Source organism: Tachysurus fulvidraco, chromosome 3, assembly GCF_022655615.1.
Source record: "Tachysurus fulvidraco isolate hzauxx_2018 chromosome 3, HZAU_PFXX_2.0, whole genome shotgun sequence".
Taxonomy (NCBI): domain Eukaryota; kingdom Metazoa; phylum Chordata; class Actinopteri; order Siluriformes; family Bagridae; genus Tachysurus; species Tachysurus fulvidraco.
Window position 1 is genome coordinate 27,435,678 of NC_062520.1, and position 12,547 is coordinate 27,448,224.

Below are 12,547 nucleotides of genomic sequence, written 5' to 3' on the forward strand. Positions count from 1 at the left end.
TTGGTGAAAACGGTAACTTCTGGAAAGAAAGCTAACACTTCCTACACAAAGACGAAGGTTCACACTGGAGCTGTTCTGCACCCATCTAAAACACCTGCTCACAAACTGCGCACCAAAACCCTGCGTCCTCCAGATGTTTCGACGCTGGAGAACAAAGAGGTACTACTGCTAATTCTGTTCTACTCTACACTGTTCTGCACTATTCAACACCACTCTTTATTCTTTTTTGCTCTATTCTTTTCTGTTGTTATCTATTCTTTTCCACTCTATTCTGTTACTCGTTTGTTTTTCGTTTTTTTACCCTATTCTCTTCAGTTCTACTAATTCTACAATTCTGTCATTCATTCATTTTCTACCGCTTATCCGAGCATCTCGGGCTTCATCGGGCATCAAGACGGGATACACCCTGGACGGAGTGCCAACCCATCGCAGGGCACACACACACACACACACTCTCATTCACTCATGCAATCACACACTATGGACAATTTTCCAGAGACGCCAATCAACCTACCATGCATGTCTATGGACCGGGAGAGGAAACCAGAATACCCGGAGGAAACCCCCGAGGCACGGGGAGAACATGCAAACTCCACACACACAAAGCGGAGGCGGGAATCGAACCCACAACCCTGTGAGGCAAACATGCTAACCACTAAGCCACCGTGCCCCCCACAATTCCGTCATATTTTACTCTACTCTATACTTCATTCTATTCTACTGTACTCCATTTGATCTACACTGTTTTTCTATTATATACTCTGTTTTATTTGATTTTCTAATATATTCTGCTGCATTCTATTTTACTCTACTATTCACGCTATTATGACATGAATATCAGTGTTGTATCAAAAAACAACTGAAAACCACCTACTCCAGACTGTAGTGGATGTCTAAATGAAGCTATGACATGTCCGTCATTCAAAGTCATTGTTTTATTACTCAAAACCGTTGCAAATATAAAACCTTTACTTTGCCCTCCTAGAATGACCTGCCCGGCGGCCTGAATAAAAAACGACTTCAGGCTTTACTCCGAACATTTGGAGAGTATCCAGCGAAATACCGGTAACAACACACGTCTTTGAGTGTAGTTTGCATCTCGAGTGTAGTTTGCGTCTTTGTGTTTACTGATCTGTGTGTTCTTTCAGGATGTTCATTTGGCGCTCACTGCTGCAGCTTCCAGAGAACCATGCTGTGTTCAGCAGTCTGACAGAGAAAGGCCTGCACTCTGCTTATGTTTGTCTGCATGATCGTTACCCAATCAAGAGCCACAAACTGCAGAGAGGACTGCAGAGGTTATAATAAGGAATAATGATCAATATATAAACTTCCATTCTGGAATTAGGTCCAAATTACAAAACTTATGATATGAAATCAGTAGAAAAAATAATAATCCTGAATGTATTTCTCAATTTAACTGTCCATGTTTAAGAGACAAACACACACAACAATATGGATTTTATTTGGATCGCATATTTGAATGGAAATAACTTCCCCCCTCTTTCTCTCTCACATACACCTGACCAGGGTCCTGTCTGCTCTCGCTCACTGGTCAGCCATCTTCGGGGAAGCAGAGTATCTCCCACTGCTGGCGTTTCCGTTTGTCAAACTCTTCCAGAACAATCCTCTCATCTGCTTTGAAGTTGTGGCTACTGTCATCGGTACACACACCAAATGGATTAGCGCTACATTCAGTCTTGTATATCGAAGGAAAACCCAACTGTAGGATTTCTCATTTTAACCCTTTATTGTAAAACTGCTTTCAGTAAACTGGTGCCAGCACTGGTTCGAGTACTTCCCCAACCCCCCGCTAAACGTTCTGAGCATGGCGGAGAACGTTCTGGCTCATCACGATAAAGAGCTGCTGCACCATTTTGTCAAATGTGGCGTCACTTCCCAGGTATGTGAGCTACTTCGGATTTCTAGCACATTATATATATATATATATATATATATATATATATATATATATATATATATATATATAATATATATATATATATATATATATATATAGTGTGTGTGTGTGTGTGTGTGTGTGGCCAAGACATGGCATGTTAGGTCATTTGATTGCTTTCCTAGAAATGAGTACTTTAATATTTTAATGTTAGATACCAGATTTGCTTTATTGATTATACACTGCCTGGCCAAAAAAAAGATAGTGTTTCATCAGCCTGTCTTTTGCTTTTATTGCATCATGCCTACGCCGTGGACTCGTTTCGCTAAGCTTATGGAGTGTCACAACATTTCTCTCCGTCCAAGATCAACCTGATGCGTTATCTCTTCTTTACCACATTCCAGCGATTCTCACTGAGGTTAAGGTCTGGACTCTGTGGTGGCCAATTCTTTGACAGACCTTAACCCAATTTCAGTATTTTCAGTATAATCTCCTTAGATGTTTTCTTTGCTTGATGCTAACTAATAATCTTTGCTTGATGCTAATAATATTGACCCTGCTGAAACAGATTAACATCTTTTCCACCATCCGACATGGTTGTTTATTAAATGAGAAGCTACTCACTGCATCAGTTAAAGTTAAATACCTTGTTGCCAACTGAAACATTAATCACTGTGGTAATTATCCATAAAGACTCTTTACCTTGTTGCTGAGCTAAATCCACAGGTTATTTTTATAACACAGGTTCATTTCATAACATAATAACAATTCTCAGTACATTTTAATCATCAATAAAGGTCCTCATTGTACAGATATGTATTGTTAAGAACCCCACTTTCAAAATGCTCATTAGAGAAGGGGGCAAGTAACATAAAAGGACACGCGAGTCAAAAGGATAGTTTTAGTTATTTATTAATTCTGCTGCACTCACGTGTCACAGGCAATTATATGTTCGAGCAGAAACAATTTACTGACACAAACCTTTAACAGACAAACACACAGAACAACCAGGAAAATAAAATAAAAAAAAAGCTTATCAACGACGGCTGGACATCAGGACGCACACCAAGCTCAGTTAAACACAGCAAGTTGTCAGCATATGTTCAGATGGCAAGAGCTTCCCCTCAAGTGTGCCCTACGCTCACATAGAGCTAAAGACCGTGGCAGTGGCGGCCTGGTGACTGGAGCTCTGATAGAAACGGCACAAAATCGGTCTACTCTCCCCTTTTATCTCCACCCGGAGCGTCAAGAATGAATGGGCCGCAGGTATACAGGGGCGGAGCTTACCCTCTGGAAAAGAGAAGAGACCAAATCAATACAGAGAGACAAAATACACACCACACTAAAATAATAATAATAATAATACAAAGACTTAGGCCGTAACAGAATACATAAGTCATCAGGCGTATATACAACGTCATGAGCATCAAAAAGAGGTTCACTGTATTTACATGTTACTAAGACAAGGAAGTGATGTCATAAGAACGTCAGTCGATCTTTTACCATCTGTTATTAGATGTTATATTGATTCATTGCGGTCACTGTTCCATATGAGACATTATTTAGCGAACACTGTGCAGCTCCACTTAACATTGGAGTCTAACTGGAAGTCGTCTGACTCGATTCCCTGAATCGATGGAGTAAATAATCATTGATCAATTATTATTGGAAAAGGAAAAACTAAAATAGTTTATATTTAATATGTAAAAGTAATTTGTGTGTAACTTTTTTTGTCATTCTTAGTTTACTGGTATGTCAGACGTTGGTACTAAACCCAACCGTATAGTATCGTATCAAGGCAGATTCGATTCGTCGCCTTACAAGTCAAAATCATATCAAATCCCATGGAAGCCTGAGATTGGATTAAGGTTGTTCTTCACGTTTAAATCACTTTGAATAAGAACTGTCAAAAAAAAAGTCAAAAATGATTCTTTGCACTAGATCCAAACACATAATAGCGTGTGTTGTATTATTCTTCACCTTTTTCCCCTCAGCTGTACACATGGCCTCTGCTAGAAACCCTGTTCTCTGAGGTGCTGACCAGAGACGAATGGTTGAAGCTGTTTGATAACGTTTTCTCTAATCATCCTTCCTTCCTCCTGATGGCTGTGGTGGCCTACGTGACCTGCTGCAGAGCTCCACTCCTCCTCTGCACTCACAGGGATGACTTTGAGGTACTTTCCATCAAGCAATAATGGATTATTTATCTCCTGCTATAGAAAATACTCACTTTTAATGCAAAAGTCTTTCTCTTCCCACATGTAAGAGTATTTTAGACATAAACAAAAGGTTTGAAATAGGTCTGTAATTTGATAGTTAATTAATATCTAAATCAGGTTTCTTAACGAGGGGCCTAATACTTGAGTTTATTTATACTCAGGCAGAGGTAAGACATTGGGCTACTAACTGAAACTCCCATTGCCTCCAAGCTGCCTGTTTTGTATGCTTGAGTAACTTTACAGTGCTCACTTGTACAAGTGTCGTCTCTGGACATCTACTGGGGAATGCAAGAACCGACCATCATTTAACATTTAGAGTCTCTCATTTTGCCCAAAACAATTAAACAAACACTAATAAGAGCAATGAGACTGCCAGATTTTCATCACTCACTGTGAACTGGTGGCTTAGGCAGTTAGTGTTGATAATGTACCTAAAGGACTTGCTAGGTTCCTTAGTTTCAGAAGTATAAGCACTGACTGATCCTTTTGCAGTACTTTTTCCATCATCGGAACAATGTGGACACAAACTCTATGCTGAAGGAGGCATATCGGTTGATGGAGCTGACCCCAGCAGACCTGCACCCGAGCTCCATGCTGAATGACTTTGAGCCTCTGACTCCTGGTCAGTATCCAATTTTCAACAAGTATCCCACATTCATAGTGGAGTACCAGTGCCAGGAGCGGGAGCGAATCCGCCAGCAAGAAGTGGAATATCTCAAAGAGAGGTGGGGACTTCTGCTATTCTTTCCTTTGCCACATAAAATAAACAACTGTAGAATTTATGCATGTTTTTCTAGCATTTATTCTATCATTAACACTCAGTAGGGATTTTTGTCTGGGATTTTTTTTGTTTGTCGGAACAGAGGAAACACCTCAATATGTATTGCATGCAGGCATCAATTAAAAATGTAATCTCCCAAACACAACATTGTCCAAATAGCCAGCTGTAGCTTCGTATTGCCCGACGTCTTTTGAAATTTAAAAATAAAGGTTCTGTATTGCTAACAGTCGCTTCATGTGTGTGTATGTGTCGGGGTGCAAACAGACAGGCACTTCAGGAGCTGCGTGCTGAGACAGTGAGACAGCAGGCTGAGGATGAAGCCTGGTACACGCAACAGGAGCTGCTCCAGCAAGCCGAGGAGCGACGTCGAGGAATCCTGCAAGAGGAAGAGAACAAACTTGCCCAACAGAGAACCAGGTCTCTTTTTCTCTCTCTATTTTTTTTTCTTTATATTGGTGTCAAATTTAATTTTTTTACTTGACATCTTATGTAGAATCCCTCTTAAAATACAGTACTACTGAATAATGTCTCTACATTATTCAGTAGTACTGTATTTTAAGAGGGATTATACTAATTAAACTAGCAAAATAAAATCCTATCCTAACAGCTTCCTGCTGTTTTCTGTTTAGCCACTCTGGTGTGAAATCCTGACTGATTTAGTATTATACGATGGTTGTCCTTCCTGGGGGTTTTTATTATACATATTTTATTGTTATGTTTTTTCTGAATAAACTCGCAGACGTTTCTGAAAGTCTGTTTTCACTTTGCTGTTGTTCCTGTATACACACTATATACCGTATGTGTACACACACACTATATACCGTATGTGTACACACACACTATATACCGTATGAGTACACACACACTATATACCGTATGAGTACACACACACTATATACCGTATGTGTACATACACACTATACTGTATGTGTACATACACACTATACTGTATGTGTACAGTACATACACACTATATACCGTATGTGTGTACACACACTATATACCGTATGTGTACACACACACTATATACTGTATGAGTACACACGCACTATATACCGTATGTGTACACCTGCACTATATACCGTATGTGTACATACGCACTATATACCGTATGTGTACACACGCACCATATACCGTATGTGTACACACACTATATACCGTATGTGTACACACGCACTATATACCGTATGTGTACATACGCACTATATACCGTATGTGTACATATGCACTATATACCGTATGTGTACATATGCACTATATACTGTATGTGTACATACGCACTATATACCGTATGTGTACATATGCACTATATACCTTATGTGTACAGTACATACACACTATATACTGTATGTGTACATACACACTATATACTGTATGTGTACATACGCACTATATACTATGTGTACATACGCACTATATACCGTATGTGTACATACGCACTATATACCGTATGTGTACATACGCACTATATACCGTATGTGTACATACGCACTATATACCGTATGTGTACAGTACATACACACTATATACTGTATGTGTACATACGCACTATATACTGTATGTGTACATACGCACTATATACTGTATGTGTACACACACTATATACTGTATGTGTACACACACTATATACTGTATGTGTACATGCGCACTATATACTGTATGTGTACATGCGCACTATATACTGTATGTGTACATACGCACTATATACTGTATGTGTACATACGCACTATATACCGTATGTGTACACACACTATATACCGTATGTGTACACGCACTATATACTGCAGAGGTGGGAGTAAGTCACACATGTACAAGTCACAAGTAAGTCTCAAGTCATGAATGTCAAGTCAAAGCCAAGTCAAGTCTTTTTTTAATATTTGTCAAGCAAGTCTCAAATTTGCGACTTAAGTCTGACTCAAGTCAAGTCATATGACTCGAGTCCCCCATCTCTGATATACTGTATATGCAGATATACATTGACTTTGTGCCATGTGCAGGTTGGCTGCTATGAAACGAGAGTTAAAGGTGAAAGAGCTTGCCCTGCTCAATGCTGCCCGGATGCGTTTCCTCAAACACCAGCAAAATCAGCGCAAGATGGAGCTCAGAAGACTGGACGATGAGATCCAGAGAAAGGTTTCCTACCATTTGTTTCACTTTTCTGTATTGTGCGACACTATTAACAATTTAATCCTTATAAAATTATGCCCTGTAAGTTTAAAAAAAAGAGATTTAAAAAAAAAAAAAAAGAGCATTTAATTATTCCTTCTGTACAAGCCTTATGTGCGTGCGTGTCTCACTGTGTCTTCAGACGGCATTACGTGAGCAGGAGACTGCTATTGCTGTGCAGGATATGGAAGTAAGACAAATGGAGCTGGATACACAGAGAAGATTGTTTGAGCAGGTCAGTCCCTGATATACCGCACACCATGCAGTAAACACACAGCAAAGTATCTTATTGTAAACAACATTTGAGATTGTTATTATTATTATTATCCAGTCACAGAATAATTGCCTTTTTTTATGTATAAAATGAACAAAATAAATAACACATGAAATAAGTGCTGGCATAAACTATTATTTTTTATATATTTATCTATTTTTATTTTTAAAAAATCCTTTTTGTAAACCACCATTAAGGTGTTTATTATGGACTTGAAAAAAAATATTATTACTTAGCAAAATACTCAGCATTTAAATAAAAATTAATATATTTATATGTGTTCTGTTTACCTTGAACACCAATTCTATTGTCTCCCTGGCTGTTTCAGGACTAATTATTAATATCAAAAATTGGGAGGTGTTTTTATGAACACTACATCAAACTGCATAGAAATCTTTAGTACTTTTTTTCATTCTGATAAAGGAGGTCTATAATTTATCGCAAATTTTCCCAGCAATTGGCCAAAGAACACGAGCGTGTGAGCAACGAAGTCAGAGCAGATGCGGATGTCCGACGACGAAGAGCTGAGATGGAAGATGTGGCCTTTCGTGACCTCCTTCAGACAGACGGTGATCTCGGCCAGGACACCAGAAGGGTAAATACCGCTCGTCACTTACAGAGCAAGAACTTTAAATCGGAGTAAAACTTATTCACTGAAAGAGTCATTAATTATGCTGTGCTTTAAAACTTTAATTTTGAGCAATGATTGGAGTATTCATACTATAATATGGAGATAATAAGGAGATTTGAGGAGAACAAAAATTCTACTCACGCTGAATCTCCATCGTTGAGCTTTTGAAGGCTTCAGCACAGAGGAGTTGGTGTTGAAGTTATAATAAAAATCTGATGATTAGCAATTTATTATAAATGCTCAAGAGCGCCTGGTTACACAACTCCAACTGACTGGATATGACCGTAGAAAGGACGTTATTTATAATCACACTCTCCGGTGTCATTCAGATGAGGATGATGTTCCCTTCTGAATCTGGTTCCTCTCAAGGTTTCTTCCTCATACCTTCTAAGGGTGTTTTTCCTTCCACAGTCGCCTCAGGCTTTTCATTAGGGATAAATAGGGAGAAATTTTGTCATAAAGCAGCTTTAAGGAAAGTTCTGTTGTTAAAAGAGCTAATAAAATTTTATTGAATTGAATAATCCTCTCTTGTAGGTGCTGGAGGAGTCTCTGACGGAGGCACGACAGCTGGATGCGGATACTGAATGGCAGACTGAAGTAATCAGACGATTAAAGAGGGCAGAGGAAGAGCAGGAGATACAGAGACACCGGCTGGCCAAAGTCAGCCGTGAAACCCACACCAAGGAGGAGGAGCTTGTTCAGATGATGATGGAAGTGGAGGAAAAGCACGTAAGACATAGATCATAGTTTTGATGCTTCTACAGAATTCATTGTGTATAAAAAAACATAGCCTGGTCTGATGACTGATGATCACTATTCATCCTGAGGCACATGATGGCAGGCTCAGAATTTGGCACCAACAGCATGAATCTATGGGCCCAATCTGCCTTATGTCAATAGTCCAGGCGGGTGGAACATGTGTGATGGTGTGTGTTTCCTTTGCACACTTTGAATGCCAAAGACTTTATGTATAGTCCATGGAACATAGACCTATTTGGGTATAGCTGACCATCTGTTTATGACCACGATTTACTCATCTTCTAATGGCTCACTTCCAGCATGATTATGCAAAATGTCATAAAACTTGCTTTAGAAATATATTTTAAAAAAACAACAAAAAAACAGCTACATTACTAAAACACATCACATACGTACCAGTTGCTATAATGCAAATGTTCTGATATTTAGTCATGTCACTATTTTACCGTGAAGTCTTGTGTCTCTGATCTTGATCGCCGTGTTCAGCTCATTTTTGACAGACACTAGCACTAGTAACACTAGCAGCTTGAATATGGGCCAGAAATCCACCAGATATTCAGACACATCAAATGTGGGATGTGGGGACGTGGTAGCTTAGTGGTTAAGGTGATGGACTACTGACCGGAAGGTCATGAGTTTGAATCCCAGGTCCACCAAGCTGCCACTTCTGGGCTCCTGAGCAAGGCCCTTCACCCTTAATTGCTCAGTTGTATAAACTGAAATAAATTGTAAGTCACTCTGGATGAGGGTGTCTGCTAAATGCCAGAAATGTAAATGTATATGATACACAATGCAGCTCGTATAGCATGTGTTGAGGGTATAAATATGTGTTTTAGGCATAACCTAGATATATCCTGAAAATTCTCAATAAGCGGAGCTGTGTAGACATGTAGATTTTTATCTCGTACATGGATTTGGCTTTTATGAACTCTGTAACCCTGATTTGTTTCTAGTGGAATGATGTTGTAGCTAAGCAGGCCACGCTGGAAGAGGAAAGGCAAGTAACAGCTACGGAAGATGCCCAGCAGAAGCAAAGAGACGAGATCACACAGCACCAGAACACACTGAGGAGGAGTCAAGAAGAGGCCTTGAGTGGGTTCCATTTAAACAATATATCTCAAGAGCAGTGAGGCAGGGAAACAGAAACTGTGTAGACTTCCAATCCTGATATAGTTTAGCTGAAATTCTACATTTGTATTTAGATAAAAAAAATTTATGGAATCACTTCCTGTAATACTTCTACACTACATTTAGTTAGATTTATGGACCATCTATTGATTAGATGATGAATGTGCTGAGTCATGAACTTACTCCGTGCTTTCTGTAGATCTGCAGAGGGAAAGGAGGCTTCGCTCTCCCTGCTCAACACGAGGACTTTTACAAAAGCCATGTAGCCCACAGACTGATACCAGTGCTGTCTGTCTGAACAACCAGTCTCCTTCAGATAACTCCACGTGCTGTGAGTAAATCTGAAAAAGCTTCCATACGAACGGTTTAAAAGTACGATACAGTAATTCATAAACTGCACATTTAAGCGTCATGTTTTTATTGTCATATGTACAGGAAACGGTCTGTTACATCAGGCAATGAAATTCATACTCTGGATTTTCCCAGCAGCCTATGACATAAATTCTAAGGACATAAGGAACGAAAAAAAAAAGACACAAGTCATAAATTTTAAAAAAGAATTACTAATAGTGCAAAATACAAGAAGCAAAATTATATACATGTACTAAAGCAGGAGTGTCCAATGCTATCACATACGCTATATGTTAAAGGTGGGGTCTCCGGCGTTTGAAAAATGCTTCAGAAAACTGCGTTGGGCCGCCAAACAAAACTACCGTGTAGCCAATGAGCAGAAAGGGGCGTGTCTTATCAATATGGGCGGAGAGAATGTTCAATGCTCACGTGTGACATTAGCAGAAAGCAGTTTTAGCATTGACATGGAGAATAAAAACAAAGAAAGAAAGCGAAGAAAGGCTTATTGATAGAAATATACCCTCGGTCAGCTGCCCCAACAGGTTCCGCCATAATACTTGTCTGGGTTATACTCGGGTTATACTTGTCTGGTGTATGTGTGGGTGGAGCTATCAAAACAGGGGTGGGACCCATTTGGGTTAGGGGTGTGTTTTGTTTTGGTGAAATTTGCTTTCAAACCTAGGATACCCCAACTTTAATATTCTATCCTATCTTGGGTTTTTATTCCAACCAAGCAAGAGCCACACCTGATTCCACCTGATTAATCAGTTGATCTTGGCTTTCAGTAGACTCAGGTGTGGCTTCTGCTTGGTTGGAATAAAAACCCAGCACCCATACCAGCCCTTGGCAGATAAGATTGCACCAACCAATAAAGTATATAGTGTGTAATGTAAACATGGAAGACATGCAGAGGGAGACTGGGCCCATGTTGTTATCCTATTAATGTGAACAAACATGACCAACCTTGAGCTTTGTATCGTGAGATGTGAAAGGTGCTCTTTCAAAATGTGAAATCTGTTTCAAAATGTTCATCGGAACAGCAAACGTTTTGTGCAGTTTTCTAAAATAAAACTCGAGTGTAAAATGGGTTTACTGTGCAGTTTCTCTAGAACGTGGTCGTGGTAGACTGGACCATGAGGAGAAGGAGTTACTGCAAGAGGTCCGGGAGCTCCGGAAGAAGCTGGCAGCCAGAGCGAGAGCCGCAGACTACACACTCTACTCAAACAGTTCACATCACTCACAGTGACCAGGCCAGCAGCACTGGGCAAGTCGCCTGACAGAAATACATGATGACAAGGAGGGAAGTTATCCAGATCTCATGCTTAGACAAAATTAAGCCCAGTGCGCTGTAGTAAGTTTTATATGACACCACTTCCAAAAGAATTGCATTAAACAGCGAAAGACTATTAAGTACTACCAATTTTAGCATAGACTTTGATTTAAATGTTTTTTAAATTATAAATTATTTTTGTATACATTTTTGTCCATGTTGGACAACCTGTAGATTTGTTTAAGTGGTAAAAAGTCAACCTGATCCTAGCTGTGATGGGGAAATCGTATAATGTGGAACAGATGCATTTGCTGCTTGTCTTTTTTTTTTTTTTTTTTTTTACTTTGTTCGGAATTTTTTAAAAAGTACCCTTTCATTTATGTTGAATACAAAGCTCATCTGCCTGTCTGGACATGATGTGGTACAATTTCTGTTAAGTTTTTCTGACCTTTTTTAATATGATCATTTTTAATTATAGCGCTTAAGACATGGTCATTTATTCATGTTGAAACATAACCATTTTCATCCAGGGTTTGTACATAAATTGAGGGTGTTTTAAATGAAACAACTGAACATATCTGACCTGCTCTACCACTAGTCTGTTACTTTAACCCTGATCCCATACTGTGTATAAAACATATTCCAACTGCATTTAATATCAGCAGGAGTAATGTATTGTGTGGTGTAATAAAGGGAAGACTTTATTACTTTCGACTCACTTGCCCAATGTGTGCAAATATTTATTACATATTCTTTGTCAGTTTTTTAGTTCAAGCTTTCTTTAGCAAATCTAGCCAATGAACCTTATTTCAATAAAAAGTGCAATTCATGTGCTACAAATGAATATTTTGGTGTCAGACATTTCATAATAACAATAATATTTATAATACTAATAATAACAACAATAATGATAATAGTGATAATATTATAATAATATTTGTAATGCTAATAATAAAATATTTATAATAATATGTATAATACTACTACTACTAATAATAATTATAATATTATATTTGTAATACTAATAATAACAATAATAATGATAATAGTAATAATAATAAAAATACTACT

At 38.6% G+C, this 12,547-nt stretch overlaps 1 protein-coding gene across 5 annotated transcripts in view; it reads left to right on the plus strand.

Annotated features, from left to right (window-relative positions):
- The window catches only part of tbc1d31 (TBC1 domain family, member 31), an 18,766-nt gene extending 6,445 nt beyond the window's left edge, over positions 1 to 12,321 (plus strand). For all 5 annotated transcript variants that reach the window (XM_027154013.2, XM_027154018.2, XM_027154031.2 and 2 more), the window contains 15 exons: positions 1 to 159; positions 986 to 1,065; positions 1,149 to 1,295; positions 1,528 to 1,661; positions 1,767 to 1,900; positions 3,892 to 4,071; positions 4,609 to 4,841; positions 5,162 to 5,314; positions 6,895 to 7,030; positions 7,206 to 7,298; positions 7,792 to 7,932; positions 8,503 to 8,697; positions 9,681 to 9,819; positions 10,055 to 10,186; positions 11,307 to 12,321. The exon at positions 1 to 159 is cut by the window's left edge and continues 12 nt beyond it. In XM_027154013.2, the coding sequence (XP_027009814.2) occupies positions 1 to 159; positions 986 to 1,065; positions 1,149 to 1,295; positions 1,528 to 1,661; positions 1,767 to 1,900; positions 3,892 to 4,071; positions 4,609 to 4,841; positions 5,162 to 5,314; positions 6,895 to 7,030; positions 7,206 to 7,298; positions 7,792 to 7,932; positions 8,503 to 8,697; positions 9,681 to 9,819; positions 10,055 to 10,186; positions 11,307 to 11,452 (2,202 nt within the window). In that variant the 3' untranslated portion in view covers positions 11,453 to 12,321. The remainder of the gene's footprint in view (positions 160 to 985; positions 1,066 to 1,148; positions 1,296 to 1,527; positions 1,662 to 1,766; positions 1,901 to 3,891; positions 4,072 to 4,608; positions 4,842 to 5,161; positions 5,315 to 6,894; positions 7,031 to 7,205; positions 7,299 to 7,791; positions 7,933 to 8,502; positions 8,698 to 9,680; positions 9,820 to 10,054; positions 10,187 to 11,306) is intronic.
- Positions 12,322 to 12,547: the final 226 nt, after the last annotated feature.